Source organism: Rana temporaria, chromosome 1 (assembly GCF_905171775.1).
Source record: "Rana temporaria chromosome 1, aRanTem1.1, whole genome shotgun sequence".
NCBI classification, from domain to species: domain Eukaryota; kingdom Metazoa; phylum Chordata; class Amphibia; order Anura; family Ranidae; genus Rana; species Rana temporaria.
Genome location: NC_053489.1, coordinates 437,678,604 through 437,695,640, shown reverse-complemented (window position 1 = coordinate 437,695,640; position 17,037 = coordinate 437,678,604). Strand labels below are relative to the sequence as shown.

Sequence of the window (17,037 nt, the reverse complement as noted above, 5' to 3'; positions counted from 1 at the left end):
AACTATGTTAATCGACTGCGGCGGGCTCGCGTATGTTCGGGAATCGGTGTAAAAGCTCATTTACATAATCTACGCCGGCCACAATGGAAGCGCCACCTAGCGGCCATCCAAAAAATTGCAAGCTAAGATAGAACGGCGCAAGCCGGCCTATCTTAGCTTTGTTTAAGCGTATCTGTTTGAGCATACGCTTAAACAAACGCCGGCGTAGATTCAGAGTTAGGTCGACTTATCTACTGATAAGCCGGCCTAACTCTTTGTGAATCTACCTATTAGAGTGAAATTAATTGATCCCTAATAATAGGGCATGGTATCTATACCCGGCAGGTAAATTTAGGAGCAACCCTGCCTTAACACCAGGGTGCTACATACAGATATGGTGGATGTTGTGCTTTGAAAATTCTTTTTGATGTTTCTCAAGGAAAGTTTCATGATGTTTTTTTCCCTTTTTTTGTCACAATATAGGAATATAGAAATAGGCTGGTTATGTTTTTCCTATAAAAACAAATCTGGTCGTAATGATCAATCCTTTTAAGAGCTCTTGGACAATGAGCATCTGTCTACCATCATGGACATTAGAAGGTCACATAATTGAGCCAAAACAGCTGGACCAGATAATGGTAATTTCATATCTATGGGTTGAATCATAGTATACAGGACTTCTATGAAGGCAGCCATCAAATTTCCCTCTTCCTGTTTTACAAATACACTGTTTGTGCAATCAAGCCTGGATCACATGCTGAACACCCTGGTATTTCCCCTGCACAACGGAAAATAGCTTTTGGTTCATCCATGTGAGTTTTGCTGGGTGATGTCTTTGGTGTGTCCCAACAGTGAGTTTTCAATCTGCGGAACTGATATAACAACATACAACTAGTTTGATATATATATATATATATATATATATATATATATATATATATATAATGCGCTATATCAACTGATCATGTGAAATATCAACACACCAAAAGAATGCTGGAAAAAAAGAGGAGATCAATATATTATGAAACAAAGAGTTCAACAGTTCATAATGATATATAGTTCCATTGATGCTGCAATCATGGATCAGCTCAGCAACACACTCCCAATACACACATATACTATGTATGGTGTTAGAACGACTTGATGATTTGTAGCAGTGTAATCACAGAAATCAAGCAGTCATGTCAGAATGTGCTTTCCACCAGATATTCAGTGCTCACCAGATATGCAGGGAAAAAAGAGAAAGAAACCAATAGTATAATACCGCAAGGATAAGTCTCTAGCGTTCACAGTACACGGAATATCACTCACGAATCCCCAGTTGGTATAAGGCTGCAACGTAGTGTGCGTGTGCTGCTCATTTTGTCAGGCTCCTTATCCGGCACATCCGTGCGTCCCGTCACTCAAGCTCCTCCCCCACGCGTATCGTCACTAGTCACGTGACTTATTCATGGGTCACGTGGGTGTGTTGCTGAGCTGATCCATGATTGCAGCATCAATGGAACTATATATCATTATATGAACTGTGGAACTCATTGTTTCATAATATATTGATCTCCTCTTTTTTTCCAGAATTCTTTTGGTGTGTTGATATTTCACATGATCAGTTGATATAGCGCATTATATATACAGTATATATATATTTTGCTTTTTTGGTTTGGTTCACCGTTTATAATTGCAGCTTTATCATTTATTTATTGATTGTGCACTATAATTATTGATTACTAGTAGCGCTGTAGCACCCATCTACATATTTATACAACTAGTTTGGCTTCTCCCGTGGTCATTGACAATCTGGAACCAATGAGCAGTGAAGCAGGATCTCAGAGCGCAAATTAGCCTGCAGAACAAGAAAGAAAAATAACCACAATGAAAGCATAGTAGACTACAGATATTAGTATGCAGTACAGAGTCAGAGGGGGCTAAGATATATAATAGTACAGGTGACAGCACGTGGTCTGCAGCAGAGAGCTAGTGGAGGAGCCACAAACAAGGAGAAAGACCAAGGCATAATAGAGAAGTGAAACAGTGCAGAAGAAAGCACACATTCTGCGGCGCAAAACCAGAGGCAGTGGGAGCCACAGAGAAGGTGCGTAATCGTGCAGATGACAGGAAACAGTCTGCAACTCATAACCAGAGGAATTAGGAACTACAAACAGGGCTGCTGTTAGAAATCACAGGGCTAGAGTTGCTACCTTTTCTTCAAGTCAAACCCGAACACTTTAGCAGCGCACAGCAGTTTTGTTTTGTAGTATAAACTATACATATATTTTGCTATTAAATAACATTTCTAATCATATGAAGTTAAAGCGAGAGTTCACCCGAAATTTTTTTTTTAACATTAGATTGATGCTCATTTTGTCAAGAGGAATCGGGTAGTTTTTTTTAAAATCGAAGCAGTACTTACCGTTTTAGAGAGCGATCTTCTCCGCCGCTTCCTGGTATGGTCTTCGGGACTGGGCATTCCTATTTGATTGACAGGCTTCCGATGGTCGCATACATCGCGTCACGAGTAGCCGAAAGAAGCCGAACGTCGGTGCGGCTCTATACGGCGCCTGCACACCGACGTTCCGCTACTTTCGGAAAATTGTGACGCGATGTATGCGACCGTCGGAAGCCTGTCAATCAAATAGGAATGCTCAGTCCTGCAGCCCATACCCGGAAGCGGCGGAGAAGATCGTTCTCTAAAATGGTAAGTACTGCTTCAATTTTAAAAAAACTACCCGATTCCCCCTGACAAAATGAGCATCAATCTAATGTTAAAAATTAAGTTTTCGGGTGAACCTCCACTTTAACAACAAGAGTCCCCCTTTACATCAGAGTCCAGACTTCCCCTTTTACATCTGAACTCACAGAGTTTCCATTTACTGTAAGGGGAGACCTCTGGGGACTCTAACATAAGGGATGCTCTGGGAACCCTGATTTAAGGGGGAACACTGATGCATGGAGGGGACTCTGATTGAAGGGGGAACACTGCGGCCTCTGGTGTAAAAAGGAACTCTAAAGTAAGGGGTGCTCTGAGAACCCTAAATTACACTAGTGTACTCATTTAGAGGCAGGAGAGAGAAGGGGGGGGGGGGGGATTTCCGTCACAGACAGGGATTGGTGTGAGCTCACTCCACCCTTGGCAGTCAGCATCTCTCATCCAGATGTATCTGAGGCTGCTGGACTTCAAATTTCCGGCCCCCACTTTCCTTTTCTGAGGCACAGCACTGGGGATTGGAGGAAGAGGTGCAGATCAAGCCCTCTCTCCTTTCCCGTCTGTGTGTATGGAGGGGGGGGGGGGGTGTAACAGACACTCTCAGCTTATGCATTGGTGCATAATCCCTAAAGTTATAAAAATAAATGGGCCAGATCCACAAAGAAGTGCAGTTGGCGTATCTATTGATACGCCGCATAACTTCTGGGATGCTCCGGCGTATCTTTGTTTTGTATCCACAAAACAAGATACGTCTGAATGGGGGGCTAGATCTGACTGACGTACGTCTTAGTACGCCGTCGGATCTTAGGTGCATATTTACGCTGGCCGCTAGGTGGCGCTTCCGTTGATTTCATATTCAGTATGCAAATTAGCTAGATACGCCGATTCTCAGAATGTATGTCTGGCCGGCGCATTTTTTTACGTTGTTTACGTAAGGCGTTTTTCGGCGTAACGTTACCCCTGGGTCTATGAGGCGTACGCAATGTTAAAGGGGTTTTCCACTTTTTTTTAAGTTTATTAAAAGTCAGCAGCTACAAAAAAGTGTAGCTGCTGGCTTTTAATAAACAGACACTTACCTGCTCCACGGCTCCAGCGACGCGCCGCCCAGGGCTCCGCTCCTTGCCCCCCCCTCGCCGGCCGGCGTCTTTATTCTTAGTGTGGGCACCCGACAGTGACAGCTTTCGGCTTCACGGCCGGGCACCCACTGCGCATGCGCGAGCGTGAGCGAAGCTGCGCCGTTCGATTGGACAGGCGCTCGCCTACAGGGAGGGGCTGTGAAAAGGCGATTAAGCTAATCGCCTTTCCAGCCCCTCAGCGGAAGGAGGAAGTGGGACAGGAAGTCCCCTTCTCCTGAAGCCCCCACTCCCCCCCCAAAAAAATTACATGCCAAATGTGGCATGTAAGGGGGCGAGGAGTGGGTTAAGCGGAAGTTCCATTTTTAGGTGGAACTCCGCTTTAATTATGGACATCGGGCCAGCGTCAAATTTTCCGTTGTTTGCGTAAAACTTTCGCAAATAGGGCTTTGCGTAAATTAAGTTCACGTCGAAAGCATTGACTATTTGCGATGTGATTTCGAGCATGCGCACTGGGATACCCCCACGCATGCGCCGTTCAAAAAAACCTTCATTTTAACTTCATAAAACACGCCCACATCTTTGTCATTTGAATTTCGCGCCCTTACGCCGACTCATTTACACTACGCCGCCGTAACTTACGGCGCAAATTCTTTGTGGATAAGGAACCTCCGCATTAAGTTACGGCGGCGTAGTGTATCTGAGATACGCTACGCCCGCTTATCTTTACGCCGAGGTACGTGGATCTGGCCCAATGTGTGTAAGTTCCCGGTCAGAGTTGCTATGAAGCAGGAAATACCATTCTCTCTTGATTTGTTTATACCGTGTTTCCCCCGAAAATAAGCCCGGGTCTTATATTAATTTTCGCAAAAAAAGACACAGTAGGGCTTTTTTTTTTTCGGGGTAGGTCTTACCATGTAATGTGCCGTCTTCTCTCCCTGCCTGTCAGGAATCCCCAGCGTGAACCGAGTTAAAATGCTTGTAAAATCCTATAATCCACTCTATTACAGTATTATATAATGTACAATGTGTGTTTCTGTAATATAGTTGTGCCAAATGCCTTCGTTATAGCGCCGCTCTGCGCTTTTGTGACCCGCCGGAGCTCTCTTCCCCGCAATTATATTACAGAAGCACACACATTGTACATTATATTCTACTGTAATAGAGTGGATTATAGGATTTTACAAGCATTTTAAACTAGGGCTTATTTTTGGGGTAGGGCTTATATTGCAGCCATCCTGGAAAATAGTGTTAGGTCTTATTTTCAGGGTAGGTCTTATTTTCGGGGAAACATGGTAGCATTTGTTTTTCCAAGATATTTCTAGATGACATTTCATAAATTATATGACTTGATGAAATATTGCATATGGTTGAAAGTTTTTTGAGTTTATTTGCATAGTGTATAAAAGCCTTTATTGCAAAAATCAATTAAATTGTACATAAAAAAAAACTAAAGTTATGAAAAAGAAAAAAAGAAAAGCTCCAAAGCAGAAACAAATGGTACTTGTCAATTTGCTTTTTTAACCAAATTTCTCAAATGCCAGGTATTTTCATGTTTTATTCATAATCATGACAAGAATCAGGAGTCAATGGTACTTTCTTGTTTATGATCTGATCATTGTATTTGAAGTTAACTTCGGTAGTGTAGCACTTGTTACGGTCATAGGTGTAGCACTCGTCATCCGATTTACTACAGCTGGCCTGAGATGCTACAACTGGTATCCCACCAATTTCAAGCTGAACTGGATCACATTTTTGGCAGCTGAAACAAAATTAAAGACATTTGTTACAATATAAAATATATGTGAGGTGTGGGATGCACAGAAAACTCCCAGATTTTAGTTTTTTGATGTACATTTGTTATAAATTTTGCATAGAATAATATGTATTTTCATATTGTATGTACATCCCTATAAATTAGTCGACCAGCAACTAATAAAACATACAATTGTTTTAATTTCAGTTAGGGCCCTGGGGGCAACAACTATTATTGTGCTATACATTCTTTTTCTTCTATTTTAGATACATCATACACGCATCCACCCCTGAAGAAGCAAGCAAGCAATCATCAATATCCTTATATACTGTATGTGACTGAGCAACAAGTCTGCAGGAGAACCTTATAAATATACACAGACATGGACTGTCCCTGTCTGTGTGTGTGTGCATTTCTTTCTATTCTATGGGGTAGATTCACAAAGGGCGTCCTAACTTTGCGGCGGCGTAGCGTATCGTGTTTACACTACGCCGCCATAAGTTAGCGAGGCAAGTACATGATTCACAAAGTACTTGCCTGCTAAGTTACGGCGGCGTAGCCTAAAGCGGGCGGGCGTAAGGGCGCCTAATTCAAAATAGGCTGTTTAATGTTAATTTGGTTTGACCTGACATGATTGACGTTTTTTTGGAACGGCGCATGCGCCGTCTGCCTACATATCCCAGTGTGCATTGCGGCAACGTAAGCCGCACGGGCCTATTGGTTTCGACGTGGACGTAAATGACGTAAATCCCTATTCACGGACGACCTACGCAAACGACGTAAAATTTTCGAATTTCGACGCGGGAACGGCGGCAATACTTAACATTACTATTCCAGCTATTTGATGGAATATCTTTAGGCCTGATAATGCGTTACGTAAATGGCATATCTGTACTGCGTCGGCCGGGCGTACGTTCGTGAATAGGCGTATCTAGTGATTTACATATTCTACGCCGACCGCAATGGAAGCGCCACCTAGCGGCCAGCCTAAATATTGCACCCTAAGATAGGACGGCGCAAGCCGTCGTATCTTAGATAGGTTTAAGTGTATCTCTGTTTGAGAATACACTTAAACTTAGGTTGGCGCAGATTCCGAGTTAGGTCGGCGTATCTACTGATACGCCGGCCTAACTCTTACTGAATCTAGCCCCATGTCTATTCGATGTGTGTGTGTATTTATATTATGTATTATAGTGTGTGTATTTATATAATGTATGTATTTGTGTGTGCATATGTATATATTTTGAATATATATGTCTATATCTCTGTATGTATCGTAAGATTGGGGTGATCAGACTCCAGCGGTAGGTGCGTTTTCCAGTGAGTACACCAGTCCAGAACTGAATTTTTAAGGGCCTGGTAGCCCACTTTTATTTAAAAGCACAAAAACTTCACAAATACATCAGTAGCCCTCACGGCGGGTTCCACCATTACTGTATCTTGCATACTCAACACTTTAGCCTCCTGGCTTTCATTCTTGCCATACGGCTGTTTCAGGCCTTTAGCCTAGGCCTTAGGTCTGCTCCTCAGAACAAACAGAGTTTTCTAGAGTTAAGCTCACACCTAGCTTACTCCTGATCAGCGCCTTGCTGCTTAAAGGGTCACTAAAGGAATTTTTTTTTTTAGCTAAATAGCTTCCTTTACCTTACTGCAGTCCTGGTTTCATGTCCTCATTGTTCGTTTTTGCTTTTAATGTTGCTGTAAATCCTCTCTGTTCTGGACACTTCCTGGTTGCCTGTTTCCTGATAACCACAGTACTGGGAGATTTCTCGCGGTGGTCACTAATGTGATTATTGTGTGTAAAACGAAACTGGATTGGTGCTGAGGAGTTTTAGACAAAGTATCACTGCTCTCTATTGGCTGACTGCCCTCTAGTGGCTCTCTGTACATCAGAGAACCAGGAAACAACAGCAAAAACGAAACTACACTGCAGGCACATAATATGATTGTTTTTTATCTATTTTTAATCATTTTTAAAAGGAATCAGTTAACTATTATGTCTCTATGCCCTGTAAACAATCATTTCAGCTAAAAAAAAAAATTCCTTTAGTGACCCTTTAATCACCAATGACATCTGCCTCCTGCAGACATGCATACTCTGGCTGCACCCATGCAGCCTCTGACTCCTTTCAGAGGGATTGGGAATCCACCTGACTCCCAGGAACAGACTTCCTGTCTGTTGGGTGGGGCCCTGAGCCATAGTCAGGTCAGAACTAAATAGCCAAACAGACAGCTGTGCAATCAGTGTGTCTTTCTCTCTAAAATCTGGCGTAAACCAGCAATCTTTAAGGTAGCACAGGGTCCCACAACCACAGTATGTATGTGAGTGCGGACCTGGGGGGTTTGTTTGCGCCCCCCTATTATTTTTTAGCACCAGCTGTCACATGCTGTAGACAGAGGATTGTGCATGGATGTGGTCAATAAAAAAGATTTAACAGTCCTATTTCCACTTCATTATATGTATATAGATGGGGTTTTTGTAAACTTTGTGGGAATTTTATATAGGCTTAAACGTAATACATCTTCAACTTTGGACGCTAATGTTGTATGCACGCCATACACATTACTGTCACATGTGTGATTTGATATGAGGGCACATGATGCCAGGTACTTGTACAGAATGATCACCATTAGAGTTGAGCGGACACCTGGATGTTCAGGTTCGACGAGTTCAACCGAACTTCGGAAAAAAGTCCGGGTTCGGGACCCGAACTTGACCCCGAACCCCATTGAAGTGAATGGGGACCCGGACTTTTGACTACTAAAATGTCTCTAAAAAAACGAATGGAAAGGGCTAGAGGGCTGCAAATGGCAGCAAAATGACGGTAAGAGCATGGCAAGTACTCAGTGCAAATAAATGTGGATCGGGAAATAACTTAAAAAAAAAAAAAAAAAATCTTGACCTAGGAGGACGAGGTCCATATGGAGTAGGAGGTTGAGGGTTAGGGTTAGGGTTGGGGTTAGGGGGTTAGGGTTAGGGTTGGCTAGAGGGCTGCAAATGGCAGCAAAATGTCGGGAAGAGCATGGCAATATAATTCTATCCCTATAAGATCAAGCAGGAACCTTACTCTAAACTATCTAATGCAGAGTATCTCACAGAAAGAAATGCAGTACTGGTGCAATATGCAGAGTATCTCACAGGAAGAGATGCAGTGCTGCTGCAATTTAATTTGTGAACCAGGACTGACTCCTATATAATTCTCTCCCTATAAGAACAAGCAGGAACCTTGCCCTAAACTATCAAATGCAGAGTATCTCACAGAAAGAAATGCAGTGCTGGTGCAATATGCAGAGTATCTCCACAGGAACAGGTGCAGTGCAGCTGCAATTTGATTTGTGAACCAGGACTGACTCCTATATAATTCTATCCCTATAAGAACAAGCAGGAACCTTGCCCTAAACTATCTAATGCAGAGTATCTCACAGAAAGAAATGCAGTGCTGCTGCAATATGCAAAGTATCTCACATGAACAGATGCAGTGCTGCTGCAATTTAATTTGTGAACCAGGACTGACTCCTATATAATTCTCTCCCTATAGGAACAAGCAGGAACCTTGCCCTAAACTATCTAATGCAGAGTATCTCACAGAAAGAAATACAGTGCTGGTGCAATATGCAGAGTATCTCCACAGGAACAGATGCAGTGCAGCTGCAATTTGATTTGTGAACCAGGACTGACTCCTATATAATTCTCTCCCTATAAGAACAAGCAGGAACCTTGCCCTAAACTATCTAATGCAGAGTATCTCACAGAAATAAACAGTGCTGGTGTAGATTTCCGAAGCAGGATAGTCCTATCTAAATCTCTCCCTCAGATCAGCAGCAGCCTTTCTCTACCCTAGCTAAAGCAGAGTGACGTGCTGTGCTATGTGCCTCTAGCTTATATAGAGGCTGGGTCACATGCCGGGTCACATGCTGCACTGGCCAATCACAGCCAATGCCAATAGTAGGCATGGCTGTGATGGCTTCTAGGTAAAACAAGTAAAACAAATGGTGATTGGCTGCCCTGCAGCGCACCATTACATTGCCGAACACCGGACCCGAACCCGAACTTTCACTAAAATGTCCGGGTTCGGGTCCTTGTACAAAAAAAAAAACAAAGTCCGTACCGAACCCGAACTTTACAGTTCGGGTTCGCTCAACCCTAATCACCATGCCATATGTGGGAGAATTTGTGCTGTACTGGATGCTTCAGCCTCTGTGTATTGCAACATTTTCCATCATATTGTTACTGAGACATAACTTGCACGTGTTATTGGATGATATAAGGACACATACTGGCAGCTACTAGTAAAGAATGTAGTCAGGGTCAAGTGCCCTTTAATTTTAGTCTCTCTTTAGAGGTGGGTTTATAATGCCATACCGTCGTTTTTAAAGAACAACTGAAACTTACATGTCCCACAAATTATAAATAAATTGTGTTCTGAGTGGTGAATAAGGGTCTGAAATGTTCATTCTGCTACTTGTTGGAATCCTGTGAAAAGAAAAAAATAATATGAGATGTTTTATAAAACAATTATTTAAAAAATACTCATCTCACCACTATCATCTAGGAATTGCATCTTTCACTTTTTCTTAGCTTTGCTTCAATAAAACTAAACATTATCATAGCTGCTACCCTGTTTCCCCGAAAATAAGCCCTACCCCTAAAATAAGACCTAGCACAAGTTTCTGGGATGGCTGCAATATAAGCCCTACCCCGAAAATAAGCCCTAGTTAAAGTCCTTGTAAAATCGTGTAATCCGTTTTGTAAAAGGATTATATATATACACACTATATATATATAATCCTTTTACAAATACCTTATTTTCCACAATAAAATTACACAAGGAGACACATTACACTATATATAATCTTTTTACAAAACAGATTACAGAATTTTACAAGGTATTTAACTAAGGTTTATTTTTGGGATTACAGAATTTCACAATGCTGACTCCTGAGCTGACGGGGAGAAACTTTTTTGTACATACCGTAAATAAATAAGACATTCCCTGAAAATAAGCCCTAATGTGTTTTTTGTAGCCAAAATTAATATAAGACCGGTCTTATTTTTGGGGAAACACGGTATGACCAGTTACTGTGTGCCACATTTTATCAATTAGAACTATTTGTGACAGCATTTCTTAACGACTTGCTTACTGGGCAATTTTCAGCTTTCAGCGCTGATTGGATTGGAATAAATGCTTATAGAGCGCCGAATGCGAGTTGTGAAACTCGCGTCTAAGAGCTTACCAACAAGCTGGGGGTATCCAATTCCCAGGAGCCAAGAGAAGAGACTAGGACATCTAAGTGAAAGAGGTGAACAAGCAAGAAGTAAACAGAAATATAAAAAGAAGGGAGGGGAAGGACACAAGTAGCCTATCCCTACTCCCTGACCATGGACCGCAGCCTGGGATTAAGGCAGCGTCCTGCTAAGAGCTTGGATGGCCAAGTGTCTATCCGTAGGCTTGTGAAAAAAGCAGTGTTTTCAAGCCTTTACGGAAGGCCATCAAGGAGGAGGATGCTCAGAACTGATGAGGGAGCTGGTTCCAAAGAGAATTCCCCAGTGTTTGGAGCCGGCGGCCACCCTTTGAAGCTGAGCGACTAGGTTGAAAAATCGCTAACAGGGCATCAGTTGAACTAAGCTCTCTGGGTGGACAGTAGTGTTGTGTCATGTTCGATAAGTACATCGGGCCTAGTTGCCAATAGGCCCGAAACACCAGACAGAGAGCCTTGAACTCGACCCGTTTTGCTATTGGGAGCCAGTGTAGATCCTGATGCACTTTGAATGACAATTGCGCAATCATACAACACTGTACCCAAATGAAACTTTTACATTTTTTTTCACACAAAGAGTACTTTCTTTTGGTGGTATTTGATCACTCCTTGGTAAACAAACAAAAAAAGATGGAAAATTTTGAAAAAAAAATCATGTTTTATATTTTGTTAATTATTTTTGCAAACAGGTAATTTTTGTCCTTTATTGATATGTGCTGACGAGGCGGCACTGATAGGCACTGACAGGCTGCACTGGTGAGCACTGATAGGCACAGATAAGGCAGCACTGATAGGCACAGATAAGGCGGCACTGATGGGGACAGATAAGGCGGTACTGATAGGCACAGATAAGGTGGCACTGATGGCCATTGATGAGTGGCATTGATGGGCACTGATAGGTGTTACTGATGGGCATAGATAGGTGGCACTGATGGGCTCTGGTAGGTGGCACTGATGGGCACTGGTGGGTGACACTGATGGGCACTGGTGGGTGACAATGATGGGCAGCACGGTTTGAGGCACTGATTAGCGACTGAGATTTTGCACTGTGGGCACTGATATGTGGGACTGTGGGCACTGATAGGTGGCACTGTGGGCACTGATAGGCGGCGCTGGTGGGCATTTCAGAATTCTGCTTAGTGAGTCATATTAATGAATGCTAAGCTGCAAAGTGACTGTGTTTATAAGATATACACTGAAATGGGGACTAAGTTGTGCAGTAAAGCTTTTGGGCCAGGAATATGTCTGTGGGTGTGCCTCCGGTCTGGAAAAGTGTGACACAATATGGCCTTATAGCTCAAAAACAACAGGTAGGTGACTGGCAGGAACCACTATGTGAAGAGGAACCCTTACACGAGTTTATACCTGTAAACATTGTTACTCACATTTTTTTTAGGCACACACATATATATGTATTTTCCAAAACATCAAATTTCCGAGTTTCGGAAATTACACCCATATGTGTGTGCATGTACTGTATTTATTGGCGTATAACACTCACTTTTTTACCCTGAAAATAGAGGATAAACTGTGCCTGCGTGTTATACGCAGGGGGCTGGGGAACGTTTTTTTTCCTGAAACTTCCCTCTTAAAGTTAAGGTGCGTGTTATACGCCGATAAATACGGTAAATGCAAGTACCAGCTTACATCATACAGCATATTAGGGGGCAGATCCACAAAGGGAGTACGCCGGCGTATCTACCGATACGCCGGCGTACTTTCAAATTTCCCGCGTCGTATCTTTGTTTTGAATCCTCAAAACAAGATACGATGGCATCTGGGTTAGATCCGACAGGCGTACGGCTTCGTACGCCTTCGGATCTAAGATGCAATCCTTCGGCGTCCGCTGGGTGGCATTCCCGTCGTAATCTGCGTCGAGTATGCAAATTAGCTATTTCCGACGATCCACGAACGTACGAGCGACCGTCGCATTCTTTTACGTCATCTCTAGTCGGCTTTTTCCGGCGTATAGTTAAAGCTGCTGTTTCGTGGTGTATAGTTAAACCTGCTATGTTAAGTATGGCCGTCGTTCCCGCGTTTAATTCCAATTTTTTTTTTTCGTTTGCGTAAGTCGTCCGTGAATCGCGGGATGGACGTAATTTACGTCCAAGTCAAAACAATGACGTCCTTGCGACGTCATTTCGCGCAATGCACGGCGGGAAATTTAGGGACGGCGCATGCGCCGTTCATTCGGCGCGGGGGCGCGCTACATTTAAATAAAACACGCCCCTACCCGCCCAATTTGAATTCCGCGCCCTTACGCCGTGAGACATAGACTACGCCGCCATAACTTACGGCGCAAAATCTTTAAGGATTCGAACCAAACTGCAGTAAGGTACGGCGGCGTAGCGTATCTCAGATACGGTGCGCCGGGGCAGATCTTTGTGGATCTACCCCTCTGTCTATACAGTCCTTTGGACAGAATTATGCACCAGTTGGGAGCTAAAAAAACAGACATATTTTATGCTATACGCCCATATGCCTGTATGTTGATTTGTGTGCATGAGTCCATAAAATATCAGTTTTAATGTTTTATAAATAATTAAAATGATTATGACCAAAAACCATCACATTCAATCTGAAATTAAACACAATATACTTACGTTATTTGAATATTTCTTTCTAAAATCTCTTCTCCTGGTATTTCTGTTGATGGGACAAATCTTGAGGAAATCTTGACACATTTGCATTTGTTATTTGCCAAAATGTATTCTTGCCCCCTATAATTCTGCCCTGCAAACACATGTTATTGACTTCAGAAAAATAATTCAGCGTATATGTGATAGTAAAGAATATCAAAATAAAAAGCAAAAAAAATGTAATTTGCATCTATTTCTGAAACTAGATGCAATTTTACTTTTTATGTTCAGAGTACAATTCAATTATTATACACAGTAAAACCTTGGATTGAGAGTACCTTGGTTTGAGAGCGTTTTGCAAGACAAGCAACATTTTTAAATACATTTTGACTTGATATACAAGCGATGTCTTGATATACAAGTAGCGTCATGTCACAACGGAGTAACTCACATGGTTGATAATTAAAACAGACACATCTAAGTATGCAGGCACCCGGGGTAAAGATGTCCACATAGATCGTCCTCCTCACCACTATCGACTTCATCTCTTCCTTGCTGTGCTCCACGAGCGCTTCAAGCCTCACTTTCAGATCGCTCTATTGCAGGGTAGTCTTCAAGGTCACGATTGCAGACTGAAAGCGATGAGAACCGGCGGTGCTGACGACGGTCTATGTGGGCAGCTTTACCCCGGATGCCTGCATACTTAGATGTGCCTCTTTTAATCATCAAACATGTGATTTGATAAATGTTGTACCTTCATTAAATGTAACCATATTGTTACACTTAGAGGCGCCTCTCTTTTATACTTTGTATTTCCTGCTGGCCTTTGCTTCTTATCCCCTTGTGGAGGCTTCCATTTGTGGATGGGCATTTGATGGTTAGACAACATTGCTATAATCTTTTTGTATGGATGATAAACTGAAGGACTTATGAATAAGTTGTTGTGGAACGAATCATTTGAGATTCCATTATTTCTTATGGGGAAATTCGCTTTGATATAAAGGGGCTTTGGATTACAAGCATGCTTCCAGAGTGAATTATGCTTGCAAACCAATGTTTTACTGTACATACTAAAGGTATTACAATGTAGTGTTCCAAACGTTATTTAATTAAATATTTGATTTATGAAATGAACATTATTTGTAGGGTTGTCCCGATACCACTTTTTTAGGACCGAGTACAAGTACCGATACTTTTTTTCATGTACTCGCCGATACCGAATACCGATACTTTTTTTTAAATGTGTCCCCAAATGCAGCCATGTCCCCCCACATATATCCAGCCATGTCCCCCCACATATATCCAGCCATATCCCCCCACATATATTGCAGCCATGTCCCCCCATTTATTGCAGCCATGTCCCCCCACATATTGCAGCCATGTCCCCCCACATATTGCAGCCATGTCCCCCCACATATATCCAGCCATGTCCCCCAACATATTTCAGCCATGTCCCCCCCCACATATATCCAGCCATGTCCCCCCACATATATCCAGCCATGTCCCCCCATATATTGCAGCCATGTCCCCCCACATATATCCAGCCATGTCCCCCCACATATATCCAGCCCTGTCCACCCACATATGCAGCCATGTCCCCCCACATATTGCAGCCATGTCCCCCCACATATATTCAGCCATGTCCCCCAACATATTTCAGCCATGTCCCCCCACATATATCCAGCCATGTCCCCCCACATATATCCAGCCATGTCCCCCCATATATTGCAGCCATGTCCCCCCACATATATCCAGCCATGTCCCCCCACATATATCCAGCCCTGTCCACCCACATATGCAGCCATGTCCCCCCACATATTGCAGCCATGTCCCCCCCACATATATCCAGCCATGTCCCCCCATATATTGTAGCCATGTCCCCCATACCTAGTAGATGATGATGATGCCGCCGCTGCTGCCGCGTTAATCAGCGTGCATTACAGCGCGCATTACAGGCAGCTTTCGTTTGAATAGTTGTAATCCCTGCCGCGCCGTGTATAGACACTCCCCCTTTCTCGGGATTGGACAGATCCGTCCAATCCCGAGCAAGGGGGAGTGTCTATACACGGCGCGGCGGGGATTACAACTATTCAAACGAAAGCTGCCTGTAATGCGCGCTGTAATGCACGCTGATTAACGCGGCAGCAGCGGCGGCATCATCATCATCTACTGCCTGTAATGTTCCCTGCACGCTGATTAACTTGGCAGCTCTGGCGGCGGCGGTGGGGGGGGCAAGTATTCTATTCAGGCATCGGGGGCATTTGCGGGAGTACAAGTACTCGATACTCCCGCAAATACTCGGTATCGGTCCCGATACCGATACTGGTATCGGTATCGGGACAACCCTAATTATTTGAACTTGTTACTGAAGTCTACTAAAGCAAATGGGCCAGATTCAGGTAGCTCGGCGTATGTTTGTGCGGGCATAGCGCATCTCATATGCGCTACGCCAACGTAACTTAGAGAGGCAAGGCCAGTATTCACAAAGCACTTGCTCCCTAAGTTACGGCGGCGTAAATGGGCTGGCGTAAGCCCGCCTAATTCAAAGTAGGCAGGTAGTGGGCGTGATGTATTGAAATGAAATTGAAAATGATTGCGGGAAGTCATGTTATGTTAAGGTATGGACATCCGAAACGTCGGAACAGCCGTCGTATTTTACGTAAGGCGTATGTGAATGGGGCTGGGCGTAGGTTACGTTCACATCGTTGCCATTGAGCCGTCGTATCTTAGGGTGTAAATTCAACGTGATTCTGAGCATGCGCGTGCAGGGCCCTTCATGTACATGGGGTCACGCTTCATTTCAATTACGGGAGGGGACGAGCACGACACTCCACACCAGGGAGAAAGCCTCGCATTACTGTGTGGAGTTACAGACAGAACAGGAAGTGAGAATTTCTCAGAAGAAATAAGGACATTTAAAAGCAAAATGGAAGGAAGAGGTAAGTGAAGGAGGACTGCACTAAGGTAAAGGAAGCTATTTAGGAAAAAAATTTACCTTTACAACCCCTTTACCTCACATCTGATTTAACTAGCACATATTTAAGTTAAGATAAAGGGATTTAATCCATATGCCCATTAAAGACCTATCTGCAATTTAACAATAAGTAATACATATTAAAAGATTTTTCTTTTTAACACCAGGTAACATCCCATTAATTTATATAGCACGGTTGTACTGACCAGCATGTGCTAACATGCAGTGTGAACCATCATTTTTTTGCTCACACACTGTAAATAATATATGACAAAATTATTTGAAGGGGATATATTTTAGTCACTTTTATATAGAAACACGTATGTAAATGAAGTTTGTCTACAAGGAACTGAAAATAAATGTTGCTATATGTTATGAAACTGAAGCATACTAAGTAAAAATAGTATACATTGGGGTTTACACAATGGCCTACTCTTGCCTATTCCCTGTTCACATACCTGTCACATATACAGCAAAAAGGAACAGCAGGGCTGCTGATAATACGCTGCACTTGTCCATTCTTCAGCTTCTTCTTATGAAGATATCCAGGTGACAATTGACTCTTATAAGAGGGGGTGGGGGTCATTTTTGAAAATATATGCTGTCAAAAATAACATCTTGGGTGGTTTCAGTACTGAAAACAGATGTTATTCTCTAACCTTATGCAGAGCGTTTCTGCAACCTGCAGGATTTCATGTTAAAGAGACAGTAACCTT

At 43.0% G+C, this 17,037-nt stretch overlaps 1 protein-coding gene across 1 annotated transcript; it reads right to left on the bottom strand.

Annotated features, from left to right (window-relative positions):
• Positions 1 to 5,126: 5,126 nt before the first annotated feature.
• Positions 5,127 to 16,887, bottom strand: JCHAIN (joining chain of multimeric IgA and IgM). The gene is made up of 4 exons (XM_040326388.1): positions 16,780 to 16,887; positions 13,372 to 13,501; positions 9,903 to 9,983; positions 5,127 to 5,515 (listed from the first exon to the last, which is right to left on the bottom strand). The coding sequence occupies exons 1-4, from the start codon at positions 16,838 to 16,840 to the stop codon at positions 5,311 to 5,313; spliced, it is 477 nt and encodes a 158-aa protein (XP_040182322.1). The 5' UTR covers positions 16,841 to 16,887; the 3' UTR covers positions 5,127 to 5,310.
• Positions 16,888 to 17,037: the final 150 nt, after the last annotated feature.